Raw genomic sequence first — 18,128 nt, 5'->3', positions numbered from 1 at the left:
GTGGGTAGATAAAATGTAGATCTATGGTATGATTAAATTACATTTCTTTGTGAAATAATGATTTCTTTCAATATGCCTATTGTGAGGCAATAAAAAGTCAGTGTCGGTGGTGAACTTCAGAGTTTTTCAGAGATTTAATTTAAATAATTTCCTTTCAAGTGGTGCTCAGCCACCACTAGTGCTATATTTTCACTGTATCTTCTTGTCCTAGAAATCTTACCATGCTTTGTGTTGTGACCAGCCTCAGGGCAGGGGACCCACAGCTGGCAGACTTGCTGAGGAGGACAGATGAACTGGCTCTCTGGTTAGAGCAGGCTGAGTGTGCTGTGGGAACTCTGCCAGTCACTGCTGCTGACACAAACCTCCAAGAACTCAAGGCAAGACACCACTGCGGTTACTTTCTAGAGAAATGTTTTCTTTGCTTTTCTGTAATGTTGAGGGCAAGCTTGTGTGTGAGCTGTGAGTTTGAATGGGTTAACTGTACTTTCAATTATGAATTCCTTTGAATTAATTTAATGTTGTTGGGGAATTAAGACCGGGATCATGAAAGACCACAGCCTACAACCAGCCAATGTTAGGGAAATAAACAATTAATCTGATTTATTTGTCCTAAGTCTATTTTTTTCATTTCTTCATTAACTCAGTCCCCACAGTCTGAGTAATAATGTTATTAATAAATGTTATTGAAAAGCCCTGAAGCCCCTAGATGATAAATAATGTTTGGTGCATCAATTCTTCTACTTTCATTTTTTGCCCCTCACAAGGCCCTGGCAGAAGAAATGGATGTCCAGAATGAAAAGCTAACTTGGCTCAATAAGAACGGTCCTCATATACTGTCCAGCAAAACCCTCAGCTTGCAGGACCGAGACAAGCATGTCACTCGACTGAGAGCCATCAACATGAACTGGAGCAAGGTAAGGGAGGCTGGGAAACTCTCCTTGTCTTGGGCACAGAACAGGCTGTTTGTGATATGGGATAGGGATATAACAAAACCTTCAGAAGATTATGCCCGGAGACTCCTGCCATCATTTTTGCAAAGCTTCTGTGTTGCTGTTGATGGTACAGAAAGTCCTTTGGAAAGTCTCAAGGGCAGTTTAGACTCTGTCCTATACTTAAATATTAATATTTAATCAGTTTTATTTCATCTGGATTTGAATACGGTTATGCCTTACTTATCAGGTTATATTCTAAGGCAGGGTTCCCAGTGTAGAGTTTGGGCACCCACACACCTTTTGCTTGTTTCCAGCTGAGGTTTTTACTTAATTAAAACCAACAAGTTCAACAATTTTTTTTTTCCCTCCAGTTTGAAAGTTGGTAATCTTTGCTTAATTATGAAACACAATAGTTAAAACGCAACTACCAACAAGTTCGGAGCTCAAAACAAAAAAAATCAAATTAAACCTTTATCCAAATAATAGGATTAGTTTTGTAACCGAGACCTTGGCTGGAATAATAAAACAGCAGATGTGTGGGGCTCCAAGAAAAGGACAGGGAATCCCTGTTCTAAGGTACTAAATAGACTGTAGCAAGTCCAGACATCTGTGGCTTGAGTGCTAACTAACATACTCAGCAACAGTAATAGCTCATGTCTTTAAATTGCACTGGCTCCCTGGACAATCTGAACTTTAAGACTCCTCATGTCATGTATTATGCACTGGGTGGTAAGCTTCAGGTTATCTTAAGGACTTATTGCATGATTATAGTACAGATTTTAGTCTGCAGTATGCTGGTTAAGTCCTTTTTACCCTAGGCTTCACAAATCGGAGATAGATCCTGTTTGTGTAATTCACAGTTCAAACACATTGGAGATTATGCAGCTAATATCATTATTATAACTCGCTTAAATATCTCTCCTTTCTCTATGGCTTTAAATGTATTGTTCATATAGTTTAGTTTTACTCTTGGGTTTACTACTTCACCTGCTGTTGAAATGTACTTTTTCCTGACATTGTCATTGTTATGGGGATTCATTATCTGAGGTCTGAGCAGTTCCCCAAGGAAATGATCAGAAAGACAGGGAGGCATCAGGCAAGAACAAGAACTGTGCACAGTTTAATAAGGATTTCTTAATTTTGTGAATATATGACCCTGAGACTCAGTGATTGGAAACTATAAACATTTTTGCCTGTTGCTAAAAGATAAGAATTGTCTATATAATGGAAGCTTAGCAAAAATGTTTGTTTAATGTGGATTTCACCTTTGACGGATGGTTTTATGTGATACATATGTAACGTTTTCAGGAGCAAATTTCATTATGTTGAATATTAGATTATTTTTGTGTAATTTAACACATTTATTATTAACCACAACCTTTTTATCTAGGTAACAAAGGAGCTTTTGGATAAAGTAGGTGAAGTGGAGGTGAACTTGCAGAGTCACAGACAATTCCAGGACAAAATGGACTGTCTGTCAGACTGGGTGATTGTGACAAGGCAGCAGCTGTGCTCACGAACGCCTGGTCACCTGTCAGCCTCAGAGAATCAGGTACTATGTTAATGTTATATTGTGTGCATGTTACATATTAAAGATTAGCTATAAAGAGATAGGGTTAAGGGGATATTTTGTTAGTTTTACTAAGGAATAAAACACCATGAATACTTCTGAAAACCCCAAAATGGATGGAAAATAGATGGAAAATAGTAATTTCTTGATTGAGTGGGTGGATTTTCTTTTCCATTTGCCACCCTGAATTGTTGTTTCACTAAGTAATGTTTTAGTCAGACCCCTTCCGATTATAGAAATTAGAGGGACTTTCCAAAACCAAATATAAAATCTGAAACATGGAAGCTGCAGGTCAATGCATATAAATCCAAACTGAATTAAGCATGGAAATAGACCTGTTCATCAGTAGAAATGCTTTTTAAATATAAAAATATCCATATAAGTTTATTTTTATCTAAAGGGTCACATGGAAACAAAAATAATTTTGATTATTTTCTGTATTGTGTATACAATATGCATTTGCAATTTTTTTCTCTTGGCATTTAAACATTAAAAATTCTTTTGAAGAAAGTTTTAAAAACAGTCATAATTTAGAATGTTATTACTGTCTAATTTTCTAGGTTCTGGAGAAGACAATGAAGGAACACAAGAGAGAGCTTGAAGATCTACTTGCCAGATCTATTGAGCTTCAGAAAAGGCACCAGCTACTTCCCCAAGAGAAGGTGAGCATGCTTGTGTTTGTATATATACAGTACTTTTCTATGGAAGCATACTAGCATCACAGGGAAAAAAAAGTATAATGTTTGAATTAGATAATATTGCATTTTACTAAATAACATTGTGTTTAAATGTCATAGTTACTTAGTAAACAAGATATTATTAGCAAGATATAAGCCTAATATTAATATCCTGCAATATATATAAAATAATGTTGTCTCATGCGAAGCACCATTGTCATTAACAGAAGAATATCATCAAACACGATTTTGTGCAAATGAATTAATCTAAAGGAGCATACTGTACGTACTGCCTTTTGTAACCCAGGAATGCTTATCAGTGTCGCATTTACGCATGTCATTTTCACAATTTTTTTGAAAATCTGAAATGACACAGCTTTACAAACATACAGTATTTCATTCTTCGTGAGCAAACCAGAAACATGCAAACATGTTGCTGCCTAATCTTTAAACATTGAACAGAATACATTTACGATGACTTAAAAGTAAGATTATACCTGCTGTTGGATCACTGCCTTTGTTACCATTACTACTGTTGGATTACTGCTATTGTTGTTGGGTCGTTGAGTATTTAAGCACAAAATCCTGAAAGATTTCAGTCTATGCTTATATCAAATGCATTTCAGTTGGAATTACACAGCAAAAGTCAGGAAATGTGGAATGTGAAGGGAGGAGAAACAGTATTTCTGTGTCGGTTTGAACAGACATTAATATAAAGACATACAGGAATGCAAATCAAAATCAAAAAGATTCCAGGACACCACACAAGTTACTGCCTTAGTCAACAGAGTAATGCATTTATGAAGAGAGTCCTGTTGCTGGTGATGTGTTAGCAGTGGTATCTCATCATAACCCAATGCTATCTCCTTTAATCTCAATAGTGTCTTGTTTAAATGCAGTATTTTTTTATTTTCTGTAGTGCTAATAGGCTTCTTTAGTTTTCCACTTCTGTGAATTTTGTGTTTGAAAGGATTGTTTGCAGTGTTAACAGTGATGAAAATAAAGACTGTGAACCCCTAATATTCACATAATATAATAAAGGAAATTGCAGTTTCTTACTGTGATAGCTTTGTTTAATTGAAGCAGGTATTTTCTTAAATAATCAAAAGGGTTTATATTTGCCAATGAAACTGGAGGTTCCATCCATCCAGTTCAGGTCTCCTTAAGAACAACGTGGAACGTCATCCAGGAAATCACAATGAACCCCACTCCAACATCTAAGGATCTGCAGGCCTCTCTCACTGCACCATTGTCAGTGTTCATGCCTCCACCTTCAGGAAAAGACTAAATGGGAATGGTTTTCATGGGGTGCTAGCCAGGAAGAAACCATTACTCTCTAAAAGAGTATCGAGTGCTGTTCTGAATTCGCCAAAGAGGATCTGGATGATCCAAAGGACTACTGATGTCACCCTGCAACTAACAATAGGCAACTTACTGAAGCTAAGCCTGGCCAGTACCTGGATGGGAGAGCTCCTGGCAAAACTAAGGTTGCTGCTGGAAAAGGTGTTAGTGGGACCAGTAGGGGGTGCTCACCCTGCGGTCTACATGGTTCCTAAATGGGGAAGACTATGTATAAAAATGGCTGTGATTCCTTTATGGTTCACCCAATATATATGTAAATACCCTCAAATTAAAGCTGACATTCAGCACTTTAACCTCATAGTCATTGTTTCATTTCAAATGTGCTGGAGTACAGAGCCAAAACAACAAAAGTTGTGTCACTGTCCAAATACTTATGGACTGCACTGTATCTTTTGTGTGATTAAAACAAAACACTGCCTTCCTCATCCTGAACGTCAAGCATAGAGTTGGAAGTATCATGGTTTGTGGCTGCTTTGCTGCCCTTAGGATCCAGGCAGCAGCTTCGTGGATGGTTCCAATGATGGAACCATGGATTTGGCGTTGTATCAGCAAATTTTTGAGGAGAATGTCAGGCCATCGGTTCTTTAACTGTAGCTGAGGAGAAGGTGGTTCTTGCAGCAAGCAAATGATTAAAAAATTACAAGCAGATCTATTTTACAAGAGAATGGTTAAAGAAGCAATTTTGTGTTTTGGATTAGATAAGTCAAAGTCTGAACTTAAACCCCATTGAAATATTACAGCAGGACCTGAAGCAAGAAACCATCATATATCACAGACATAAAGCAGTATGGTAAAAAAGGATGGGCCATAATTTCTAAAAGCTGATAGAGCCTTTCTGCATAGAATTTTGCAAAGTACAGCTATGAAGTTTTGAATTTTAATGAAGTTTTGTTGACAGAAGAGACTTAAAATATCCCTTTACTAAAGTGATGGAAACGTTTAAGTGTGGAGAAAGGCACAGTAGAGATCATGTCATAGCCAGGGTGTACGTGGCTGCCTATGGAACTGGCTCGTTAGTTTTTGCTGATGTACTGTCTGGTGAAAAAGCAAAAAATAAGTACACCCCTTTAAGATTTTATGGTTTAACATATTTCAGAATGCTTAACAGATTTCACCTTCACCTAGTCCTCACCAAGTCCTAATAGGAGATAAAACTAAACTCATTTGACAAGTAACGCACAATAATTCTACTTTGTCATTATTTAAAAATAAATCAGCCAGCATTTAATATCTTTGCATGGAAAAAAACCATGTAGCATCCCCTTTAGCAGCAATAACTTGAATTAAATGTTTCCTGTAAGAGTTGATCAGTCTCTCACACTGCCTAGGAGGAATTCTATCCTACTCCTCCTTACAGAAGATGAAGTCAAATATGTCTAAATCAATTTTGAAGTTTACTGGTGCTCCAGCAAAGGCTTTGTAAAGCATCTTAAATGATTACACAAGAGATTGGTAAACTCAATTACCATTACAAATTGCTTCACTGTAAAGCAAAAATAAGTTTTGCATTTGCTGTCGCAATACCTTTGGAGGCGTTTTGTAAAAGAGAAAGCATTTTTCATAATACTTTCTCAGGTTCCCAGTTGGTTTAATGCTGGAAGCCTATTTTCATACTATGTACTTTTTGTTGTCCTTGAAGAATGTTTTTCATTTAAATGATCTTTGTAGTCGAACACACAGCCTGGGGCACGTAATTTCTAATGAAAGGTATCAGCACAGCATGCCCAGTATTTGTGTGGGGCTAAAGCAATCTGGTGTTAACATGTGGTCTCTGCTGTGCCTGTGTGCAGAGTAAAGTGGAGCAGCTGGCTGCTGATTGGAAGGCTCTGGACTTCACGGTGAAGGAAGCGGCTCAGGTGTCTCCTGTCAGCTGGACCCAGCAGGTCATGCAGCAGAAGGTCACAGGTAAAGGGATGGGATTCCTCTTGGCCCCTGGCCCTGAAAGTGTTGACCATAGCAGTCAAACATTTTGTTTCAGACTTTTTAAAAAGGTGGTGGGAGGGGGGATTGTTTTTGCATCATTTACCTTTATTGCAGTACTTTTGAAATAACACATGGCTTGTAAATGTTCTTAACATAATACACTTTAAGTTCTGAAAAACATATGTACAGTCATATGTCATATGTACAGTAACTTTTAAAAAACCTCTATGGAATAATGAATACATACATGTTATTTTTTTCTGTGCGTAATACATCTTCAATGTAAGGTCACATTTAATTTTACGTTTGATGTTAATGTTGGGTTCTTTTTATTTTTTATTAGTTTTGTTCCACTACTGAACTTATTTTTAATTATATTTTTGTGACTTTTTTTCCCAACCCGTATTTATAAAAAAGAAGCATGTGGTACAGTGCTATGGTGTGGTTCAAATCCAGGTTGAGGTGCTGCTGTTGTACCTCTTGCTAAGGTCAGATTGCTAAGCTCAGCTGGACACTAACATGTCCAACTACATAAATAGACACAAATCTGAGCCTCTTTGGATCAAAGGGTCAGACAAAAATTTATAACAACAACAGTGGAGCTAAAAGTATTTTAGTGTGATTTTTGTAGTATGTTGCTGATTATGATTTATTTTAAATTTCAGTGCCCTCAGCAGTCCAGATGGCTAGCCTGGTAACTTCAGATTCTGCCCACCAGACACTTCGCAGCCCAGAGCTTGTAGCCCCTACAGATCTGAATGAGACAGCCACCGAACTTGCTGACTGGCTGGTCCTCATTGACCAGATGCTAAAGTCAAACATTGTCACTGTTGGAGATGTGGAGGAGATCAAAACCACAATTAGCCGTCTCAAGGTAAGTCCTGAAAACTAGATAACTACATTCCAGCCTTAGTTAGCCATTGCACGGGACTGAGCTTTTCAGTGGTAGCCTCCCATCTTTGGAATTCACTTCCTGACCATATTAAAAATGCACCATCTGCTGATGTTTTTAAATCTCGCCTCAAGACTTACCTATTTTCGATGGCCTTCAATACCTTATTCTTTCTTTTAATGTTATAAAGAATATATTTCTGTATTTTATTATTTTTCTGCCTACTGTACGTTTATGTATAATTCATGTAAAGTGCTTTGAGAATACTTAATTGAAAGGTGGCATACAGTATAAGAATAAAATTGCTTGGTCTATTTTTCCTTTTCCTGTATAAGCAATCTGTCTGACCTTATCATTAACAGCAGTGGTGACATTACAACTTAAGCTTATAACTATTATCAGCACACATTACATGTATATCTAGTAAGTTTACCTGTAAATTCATTTTCCTTTTAAGTTTTAGTGCTAGAAATACATTGGTAGCACTAGTGTTGAAGTGGTTTTAAAAACGTATTTGAAAATATACAGTGGTTTTAAAAATATTTTAATACAAATGAGTTTACTAAAAGATTCTCTCAATGCAGGGTTTTTTCCAGGTTTTATGGTGCTTTACTGGATTTAGATTTTTTGCTGTGAACATTTGTGATATGAAGCTGTAAAGGTGTATAGATAGCTATTATAGTGGTGTTTCTTAAAAATTACTTAGACATGAATGATAATTGTATTATTTTTTATTCTAGTGATAGCCTCCTATTATGGTTGATTTAATGTTAAATTACTCAGATGTTTTAACTACTCTTTAAATATGCTGTCATTCAAGTCTTTATTACACTTTTTGTGCTTTTATCCTTTTCTATTTAAAAAATGGAACCATGTTATTTTCTAGGTGACAAAGACTGATTTGGAGCAGAGACACCCTCAGCTGGAGGATATTTTCACTCTTGCGCAGAATATCAAGAACAAGACTTCTAATGTGGATGTGCGTACAGCCATTACTGAGAAATGTAAGAGAGAAATCTGTTTTATTTATATTATGTTGCATCATTGTCACTATTTTTTCTTAAACTCACTATCCTATTCCTTATGTTGTTTCTCTGTTCAGAAAGCCTTTAGACTTCAGGAATCACATTTTCGTGAGAGCTAAAACATTTGTATTAAGAAAACATTTTGAGACTGGTGGACTTAAAACACTTTTTCAAAAAAGTTGTGTAAAAAATGTTCTTTGCAAACACAGAAATACATCTTGGAATTCAGCACTAAATAAAGCCTTAAAAGAGGAAATAGAAAACATATATTGAGCATCATAAACATACATGTAGATTTTTAGAAACATTAATTTGACTAATTTTGGATATTAGTCAAATGTCTTATCAGTAAAACAACACTAAAAACCCACTTATCAATAAAACAGCTCCTTCATACTTTTAGTGTTTTGGCAGCTGGACTAAGCCAAATTGGCTATATATCATGTGTCAGAAAATCCACAAGAAAACATCTGCATCTGGTTCAAAACATGTGACTTTTAGTAGTGGCATTGACTAATGTCCTTTTCCTGACAATAATTAGATGGTGATTTTTTTTGCTGTTTGGAAGTGCTCTATTTTTCAATATATTTGAAATGCAGTAGTGAATAAATTAAAATAACTTAGAAACTCAATCAGTGATATCCTGTCCTTCAGAAATTAAACACAGTCTAAATGCCATATTTGTTGTAAACCTTGAGCTAAGCGTGTTGGGAGGAGGTGTGTTGAGCACTGGCACAAGCAGCTAGTCCTCTGTGTCTTTCCCCAGTGGAGAGAGTGCGCAGCCAGTGGGACAGTACTCAGCATGGTGTGGAAGCCAGGCTGCAGCAGCTGGAAGAGATGATTACTGACAGCAACCAGTGGGAAGACCAGAGGAGAGATGTTATGGCTCTCATTGGACAAAATGAGGCACGCCTGCACAACCTGTTGCAGGCATCAAGGGAACCCCTGACCAAACAGCTGAATGACAATAAGGTTGGACTGTGCAGAACTGTAAACACAGCAGACTCGCTGCATGACATGAGTTTATTTTTGTCCTGCATTTGCAGAATAAAAAGTATTAATTGTTGCTTTGCAAAAAAACAGTTTTTAATGTGAAGTTATTCTTCTATAATGTATTTGTTTTACATAATTAGAGATGCACAGAAAGCTTTCTTTCAGCCTTGTGAATGTCCACCCATAAATTCAGTTTTTAACTTCGAAGAGTGGGCATTTTTCTTATTTTCTTGATGTAACGTTCTGTTACAAGTGATGTTTTAAAGAAAATACCACAAATGAACAGCAGGTGGTGCCTGCATCACACTTAAATCAGGGGAGGGCCAGTCTGAACATGCAACACAGACTATTATGTACAGCATTAATGGTCTGAGCATGTACTGTACATGTTTGAAAGGTTTTGCAATTATTGTGATAATACTCAGTTTTTTCATTTCAGAAAGAAGGGACACCAAGTTGGGGAATATCACTGTAAAACGCTGATTAGTGCAGTAGTGGATTAAAATAATTCAAATGAGGATGAAACCTCGAAAAACTTTGTTTTAATGTTTTCACAGATGTTTTTGCAGGATTTGAACAGGGGGCAGATTACAGTGGCTTCCTTCAATGATCTGTCTAGCAAGCTGCTTCGTGACTATGCCTCTGATGACACCAGAAAGGTGAAGGAGATCATGGACAAACATACTTCAGCTTGGGATGCCATCAGAAACAGGTGTCTTTGTGTGTCTGGATGTGGGCAGTGACTTGTAAATTGATCATCATGTATCGAATGGGCAGCAGGGGGGAAGAGGATTTAGGACTGAGGGATCAGGATCTCTGGATTTTGTGTCCAGCACCTGGGTGCGATGCTGCTGTTTCTCCCTTCAGCAAGGTGCTTTGCTCATGTTGCTCCAGTAAATCCCCTCGTGTGTAATTGAACACTTTTCAGGTTGCCATTGAATTAATTCAACTGGTGTAAAAAAGGTTTAAAAAATGACATTTTAATTACATTGAAAAAACTAGAGTATATGAAAATTAGAGCATGGGAGTGAGCATGTGAAATTGCAGTAGGCAGCATTAGCTTTTTTGGAAACTGTTAACAGTACAAGTTCCAACTTCAGTGGTGGAATTCTGTGCTTCCCTTGTGTCATTAACGTAATAGTGCTGTTTTATCATTGCTCATTAGATGCAATCTCCCAGTGTTATTTTCAGTCAGCCTTTGTTAGTCTACCTTTATGGCCTGCCATAGAAACTATAATTTGTGAGCTTCCAAATTGCTAATTTTGTAAGTCTGATTTTTTTTGTTTCATGCACAGTATAGCTGTGTAGTTAAAATCTCTTTTTTTAGCTGCTGGGATGATATGGAACACATTTTTTTTCATGTCATCCATTTAATATACTGACTCTTAGAATCCAGTATATTGCCTGTACAATTGATTGAATATAAACAAAACATCCCCTTGGTATCCTGCTTGCTGGCAATGTGTTTTTGTCGATTTAAAATAGCTGTTATTGGATGGTTATTGACCCCACCTTTTTGAAGATGTGCCTTCTCACCACCAGAATTTAAAATGCAACTGAAGATGAGGAAAGATCAGAAGTTAAAAGATGTGACTGACTTTTTCAATAGCACTGTCCCGTGGGAGTCAGGAAGGTGAAGGGTTAACACGGCAAAAAGTGTGGCTCTTTGGGATGTTTGGCTTTACATTGTGTGGAATTGGAAGAGAAGGATATCCAAGGTCCTAGAATAGCTGGGTGAATTGGATGGGGAACAACACAGCAGAATATGATGTGCAGAGTGAAGAGACTGACAGGAGCTGGCAAGATGAACTGGCCCTAGGGCAGGATATATCAAACTGTAATTAGTATCCGAATCAAAGACCACTGCAATCTTGGCAGCGACTTTGGGAGGTGTAGAAGAAACAGCCTCACAATACAGGTCATTAGCATTCTCTGCTGGCAGAGCCAGAGAGGGGTAAAACGTTAAGTCAATAGTAGTACAAAACTGTCAGGAAGGACAGTACTTGATGCCTTGGATGTAGGAGTTATGTGAATCACAGTGCAACTCCTGATTTGCCAGGAAAAGGCAAAACAATGCTTTTGATTGTGGGAGCTGGGCAATGTACCCACTTGACAGGGACTTGGTGGGCTAGTTGTGTAGGTGTGTGCCAACCTAATATCACTTCAAAAGAATGATTTCATATTAAAAAATGAATATGTCATCTCTTTGGGCATGCTGTTGCAAGTAAGTTAATACTATAAATGTTTTTTTTAGTTTAGATTTACAATGTGCTTTTGTCACTCGATATTGTTCGATTTTAGGCAATTTACCCTCCACCATCCCCATCCAAATTCTTTGGGTAAATTAACTTGTGCTAATTAACTTCCAGTCCTTTTTAGACCTTTTCCCTTGTGTCGTCTCTGGTCTTGGGGTCTGTGCAAACAAGCCATCCTCGGTTCCATTCACTACTGTGCCAGAAAAACTGCATTATCTTGGATGTGCAGTTAGAAGAGCCCCTTCAGATTCAAAGCACTTCGCTTAATTCAGAAAAGTTACTCAGCAACCTCATAGCGAGTTAGCAAAACTCTTGAGAAGTGTATCCACTTTGAATTAAGAACTTTTAAGAAAATTAACAGAGAAGGCAATACCGAGGGAACTAGAAAAATGACCCAATCGCACTATTGAGAAAGCCCAAAAATACTCTGCTGAGGTCTGAAACCTTGTCCTGTGCTTCTGTTCCCTCAGAGCGAATGACAGACAGAGCTCCCTAGACATGGAGATGAAGTCCCTCCAGGGATCGCTGAGGGAACTGGAGGGATTCCTCAAGTGGCTGCCGGAGGCCGAGACCACGGCCAACATGCTATCAGACACCTCACAGAGGGAGGACCTTTCACAGGACGGTGCTCGCATTAAGGACCTCAGGAGTCAGCTGGAGGTAGGAGACGCCTCTGCAGAAGCATCTCGGTGAAGATGTGTGTTGAATATGAGGGTATGATGGTTGATCCTACAAAATGAAAAGTGGAGTTTTAGGTGGCCAGAGGAAAACCAGAATCAAACATTGCAAACTTGTAGAAGGCAGCGACAAGATTTGTTCTTAGGAAATCTTTTCTTGTAAGACATTCTACTGGGGCAGCACTAGAAACACAACTAAGAAAGCAACACTTCGTAAATGTAAATAAAAAATCCAGACTATATTCCCATATAATTGGGTCCTGATATTCTGAGAGGAGTTTGTATTGTTCTCCCTATGTTTGTTTGTGTTGTCCTGTCCAGGGTGTATTCCACCTTGAGCCTGTTGGTTGCAGGCTTGCTTGCAGGATAGGTTCTGGCTCCCATTCGACCCTGAATTGAATTAAGTGGTCAGAAAGTTAATGGATGGATGTTTTTGTGAGGGGGGTACATTTACAGACAGTGTCTTCTTTCACAAACCATAGATCTGTTTTTAAAATTTTTTGTGTAAGGATGCATATGTACTGTAAGCTCTCTGCAGGCTGCAGGCATTACTTTTATTACTAAAAATAACTTTTCTAGGTGATAATTGAAGTAAAAAGTTTGAATAACTTAAGAATTTAAATGAAAATGTTATTTTGACAAAATAATGATTATATAGACTATGTAAATGGTACTATATGAAAGGGGAAACTTTCAGATTCAATTCTTATTCAACATTTATATAAACTTAATAAATTAATCTGAGTTCTGAAATTAAGGTTTTTCCTACCTGCTTACTTGGTGTTCTAATTTAAAATCGAGGGAGATGTAATCTCGCACCGAGCAGTTTTTTTTTCATTTATTCATTTGTGACTTGGTACAGAACATTGATTATGTTTATCAGTTTTCAAAAGCAGTTCATGGTGTGTGGGGTGGGATGTTCACACATCTCTAGTGACTGGACATAGTTTATTTTTTTCATGCCAGGCATTGTCAAATTAAGGTGGCTTGTATGGTGATAAAACTTTAAAAATGAATAATTGAAATCTGAACATTTAAAAAAATATTTTCCCTTCTCTCTTTTGCCTATATTCTCAGTGCAGTTGAATGTGAAGCTGAGTACTTATTTTAGTGTAGATTCAGGGTCTTTGTGATTTATTTTTCATTGAGGTTTATTGATGACATTGATTTTCCACTAAACAACCTGTGATAACTGTGTTTGTGTTCTGTCGAAGCAGTGATTTTGTTTTTCAACACTGACTTTAAGGTTTTACTGTATTTCCGAAGAGCTGCATAAGATCCCAACTCTTATCAACGGTTTATTTTTTAGTCAGAAATTGCATGCTTTCTTCATTGAATTTTTTCAAAAAGCGCCTATGGTTATGTTTAAGCTTTTCAGTGTAGGTGTGAAGTATTGAAAAGGGCACCTTTTAGTGTGAAAGTTCACAGATTGATGCAATGAGTAGGCCCAAGCACCAAATCTATAAAAAATGAAATGCAGTATGTAAAATATTCATTACTGTAACTCTCGTCAGTTTAAGGGCAATGGATATAGGGATATGGGGTTTTCCCTTTGTGGTCAACTTTCAGACACTTAGAAACAGCTTGCATTAAGTAAACATTTTTCATTTAAAAAATTGTGTTAAAAGCAATATATCTCAAAATAAAATGTAATACCAAGTTTGGATCTTTGCTTTTGTAGATTTATATACAGTATATACTAGTCTAGTATGTAGTTGTCTTTTGATTTGTATTTGTCTTTCCTCTCTAATTTAACTGGATTATATAAGTGTATATGGTCATGTTTTAGTTTTGTCAGAATCTGACTTTTTGTTTAGAAGTCTGGTGTTTTGTCTTGCAGAGGGTGATGTTGGCATTGGTATTCAGTAATACTCTCAGAAAGTCATAAAAATATGAGAAAGCTCTCAGAATTTTGAGCATTTGATTGATTTTCTATATGTAGCGTTCAAATGAAATGGGAGTAAGGAACAAAAATGAAAACTTTTTTTTTCCTGAACATTGTTGAGATTTATATTGGTACAAAAATTAAACCCGGTATTTCATATGCTGGCCATCAGAGAGAGTCCATTGATCGTAACTCTTTGGGAAAAGATCATGTCTCATGTTTGTGAATGGATATTCTATAACCAAAAGAGAGACAAACCATTTATCTCCCCTATCACAGAAACCATTACTTGCATGCTTTAAGTAACCCACTGCAGCATTCCTTAAATACTACCACATGTACTACCATGTACTATCAAATCTTGAATACACTGTTTCATGTCTTCTATACAGCAATAAAGCTTCGTAGCAGCTTTTAATCCTGGGTTATGATTAGTTATAATAAGGTAAAACGTTGTTGCGTACTGTACATACAAAGTACGAGGGGAGTATGTTTTTTTGTCACAAAAGTAGTCAAGTAATTATTCAGAGAAATAATGAAATAAAAGGCACAACTCTCCTTCAAAAAAGTAAAAGGTAAAAAGCAAAGTTCCTTACTTGACCTTACCCATTACATTTGTAATAGTGTGTTTAGACCTGCTGACAAGTCCTTTATAAAGAAAAGAAATACTCAGAACCACATGTGGAAAGCCTTCAGCTTGTTGTGACTGTCATGCTCCATATTTATAGGTCATCCGAGTAATGAAATACAATGATCCTCTCGTCATTTTAAACGTTTTTCTCAGGAGGTGGTGATTCTGCATATGAATGATTTAGTGTTTCTCAGTGAATAGCCAGAGCAATGAGAGCTGAGACCCCTCTCTCTCTCCCTTAGATTTATAGCACGCTCTCACTCTGCAACTGTGTCAGAGCTGCATTAGGTCCAGGAGAGACGGAGAGAAGCACTCACAAGCCATCCTTTCTAGGAGGAGAATTAATATCATCCCGTCTTTTGTAATAAAGAGCAGCTGCCAGGGATGAACTCTGGTGATGCGCTGAAGTCAGTTTCCCAGGGGACCACTCCTTTGTTTCTGCTGCCTTCATGTTTCAATTAATAACCTTCCCCTGCTGTCGAGCGCACACTTGTGAAGTAGTGGGAGCAGCAGCTTATCTCTCGGCAGCTCAACTTCTCTTCTCGGTCCTCATTCAAGCTGCAACTCTCCGCGTTTGCAGCGTTTGGGACCACGCTGCCCTCGCTCTTGGCACGCTGACCTCTGAAACTGGTTCTGGGACACTGTCAGCCAAGTCTCTCCTGGGCTTCTTCAGGGTGGCTAGAGAGGAGCATGCTCAGAGCAGGGAGTGAGTCGTCACCCAGCTGTGAGGAAATGAGAGAGGGTGTTCATTTATAATGCAAATTCAGAAGAGCCTCCAGAAGTCTGGCAAACTTAAAATGATGGCTGTGGTGAGGACCTCCCTGCAAAAAGTTGTGGTCTTCTTGCATCGATTGCAGAGGATGGCTATTTCTTCACCACGGTATCAGAAGCTGTGCAAGGTGAGTGAGGCTCAGGAAGAACCAACTTTTTATACAGTACCTTGAATTACTTTGTGGCACCTTGAGTTGTCTTGACAGGAAATCGTGGGAAGGTGAGACAAATAAATGAGTTAGAATGATCTCTTGTTTGTTTCAGTCTGGTTTGGATACAGTTTTACACACTTTAAATTATTAGACATTCCATCTAAGCGAGGAATGTTTCTTTTAAATAAAGGCAAAAAAAACATTTTCTGTCTATTCCTATTTGGACTATATGCATATCATTTAGTTTTGTTCTGTCAAATCTCCTTTTCAAATGTCTTATTAAAATGCAGCTGCAAATTAATTTGTCAAAACAAGTAAATTAAAGGAAATAATATGATTATATTCACTGGTTGATACTTCAGTGCCATGCTTGTTTGATTCTGGCAACCCAGCAGGTTCATTTGAAAGATGCTATTAAAGTGCTGTCTACCTCTATCACTGATGATTAATCCTAGTGTTAATTCATAAGTATTACTACAGCCTTAAAATAGTTCAATTTTTTAAACTCTTATTTGTTTATACCATTTTCTGTTTGGATTTTTTAATCACGAGCAGAAGTCAGCTTTGAGGTTACAATCTTTCAGGGATTCCTTGTTTATGTACTAAGTTTTATCTTATAGCTTTCAATTCTGTTGTGACAAGGAGGTTCCACAGGAAAGGATGGAAGAATTAGCATCTTGGTCTTAGGATTGTGTTTAATTCCTCTGTGGTAGTCTTGTCTCTAGGTTAAAGTCATATTTTTTTAAGATCCAGCTTTGTATCTTTGTTCTGTTCAGTGAATCAGAAGCTTATCCAGAGCTTGAGTTTTCCATGTTGAAATCACTTCAGCTATGCTGATTGTTTGAAGCAGGTGTCAATTCTCAGTTTACACCTGGTGCACATCAGGGGGTTGAAGGGGGAAAAGCCTGTGGCTAGGACTGTTGAGTCGTCAGCTCTGCAGTCTTCCTTCATTCATTTAACACCCTTGGGCAGCCTTTGCAGCCTGCTGTGATGGATCATTGCAGACGAACGCAGATGGATGCTCTCTTCCGATAGCTATCCTTATATTTGGCATAGTACAAATTAGTTTGGCTTGCGGGTAGGTGCCTCTAAAACAGCAGAATTTGTTTTCATTTGAAAAAAAAAATATTGTTGAAAGGAGGCTTTTGGGGGTAGACGATTACTCCTGTTTTATGTAGCAGGTGAACTAGGTAGAATAAAGAACATAATAACATGATGCAAACTTACTGAACTCCCAGTGTGAATCGATTGATGCAGAATTTTAACATGTTGTGAGTAGATGAAATTGTTTACCATAGATGATACCTGTCGTACTGTTTCATTGGCAACTGTGCCAGAAAACTGAAGTTATTACTATAATGTGAAATATGAAATTATTATCTGTATTATTATTCCTGTAGTGAATTGTTAAATAGGTTATAAACTTTTCTTAACGCACCACAATTGCTAATTCAACAAGATGTAGTGTTGTTCTTTCTTGTTTAGATACAGACTTATGTCACTGCATAACGGTTAAAGCTGCTTGAGACCTTACTTTTAATGTGATTTGCTGCAAAGCCCTCAATATCAAAGAATCCTCTAATAACATCAGTAATGAAGCCTGTCATGGCTCATCTGTTCTGCAGTGGTAGTGATTATCTGCTGTGTATTTTATTTTCACAGCTGTGTTTAAACTTCAGTTGTGTGATGACTGATTCAAAGTCAGATATTTTACTGCATGAATTGCACAGGACCTTGTGGTGATCCAGTAAGGATCTTTATTTCCCCTTGTGTAACATACACAAAAATATAGTACTATGATTTGAAAGTCTTGTTTTGAAAATGTGGTACTGTAGATAAAACTGTGGGATAGATTATTTTTCTATGTTTTTGTAAGTAAAAGGTTTGAACATTGTCTTGGCACACTGATGTCTACCTTTATGAACAACACTGGTCCAGTTCATTGTTGTGAAGCCATTACCCTCTGTCAATAGTTTAATGATGCACAGTAAAATTACAGTGTTGTGTGGACTCTTAAGTTGGAACAGTTTCTGAAGCGCACAGTCAATACAGGCCACAGAAAATTAGCATCACACATCCCTGTTGTTTAATGAGACGTACACATTTAAAGTCCCACATATTTTATGTGGCCTCTAATTGATATTCATATTTCTCAGAGCCCTAAAGTGTATTTCTCTAGTTAATTACTGCTGCTGAAGGGCAGCAGGAGCTCTAGGGATCCATCCCAGTCTAATCTTTACAGAGAAGAATGGTGACAGGAATGGTTTAGAGCCCTTTTATACTAAACACATGAAGTGTGTTTAGATTAAAGGATGCATTCCTTATTTGCAAGGGAGTTAATGTACGGTTCAGGGATCTGTGAACATGTCACTTTTCGGGGGAA

At 37.5% G+C, this 18,128-nt stretch overlaps 1 protein-coding gene across 6 annotated transcripts in view; it reads left to right on the top strand.

Annotated features, from left to right (window-relative positions):
* Positions 1–18,128, top strand: part of utrn (utrophin) — a 301,041-nt gene that overhangs the window by 98,356 nt on the left and 184,557 nt on the right. For 5 of the 6 annotated variants that reach the window (XR_016093863.1, XM_088929485.1, XM_088929492.1 and 2 more), the window contains exons 46-55: positions 212–377; positions 765–914; positions 2,323–2,484; positions 3,063–3,164; positions 6,332–6,446; positions 7,130–7,338; positions 8,243–8,360; positions 9,148–9,353; positions 9,932–10,086; positions 12,100–12,289. Coding sequence is in view for 5 of the 6 variants with exons in the window: in XM_088929485.1 (XP_088785611.1) it covers positions 212–377; positions 765–914; positions 2,323–2,484; positions 3,063–3,164; positions 6,332–6,446; positions 7,130–7,338; positions 8,243–8,360; positions 9,148–9,353; positions 9,932–10,086; positions 12,100–12,289 (1,573 nt within the window). In the remaining variant the exon portion in view is untranslated. The remainder of the gene's footprint in view (positions 1–211; positions 378–764; positions 915–2,322; positions 2,485–3,062; positions 3,165–6,331; positions 6,447–7,129; positions 7,339–8,242; positions 8,361–9,147; positions 9,354–9,931; positions 10,087–12,099; positions 12,290–18,128) is intronic. The other variant, XM_088929501.1, reaches the window with a different exon arrangement.

Source organism: Atractosteus spatula, chromosome 2, assembly GCF_055471065.1.
Source record: "Atractosteus spatula isolate fAtrSpa1 chromosome 2, fAtrSpa1.hap1, whole genome shotgun sequence".
Taxonomy (NCBI): domain Eukaryota; kingdom Metazoa; phylum Chordata; class Actinopteri; order Semionotiformes; family Lepisosteidae; genus Atractosteus; species Atractosteus spatula.
This window is presented reverse-complemented; position numbering and strand designations above follow the sequence as displayed.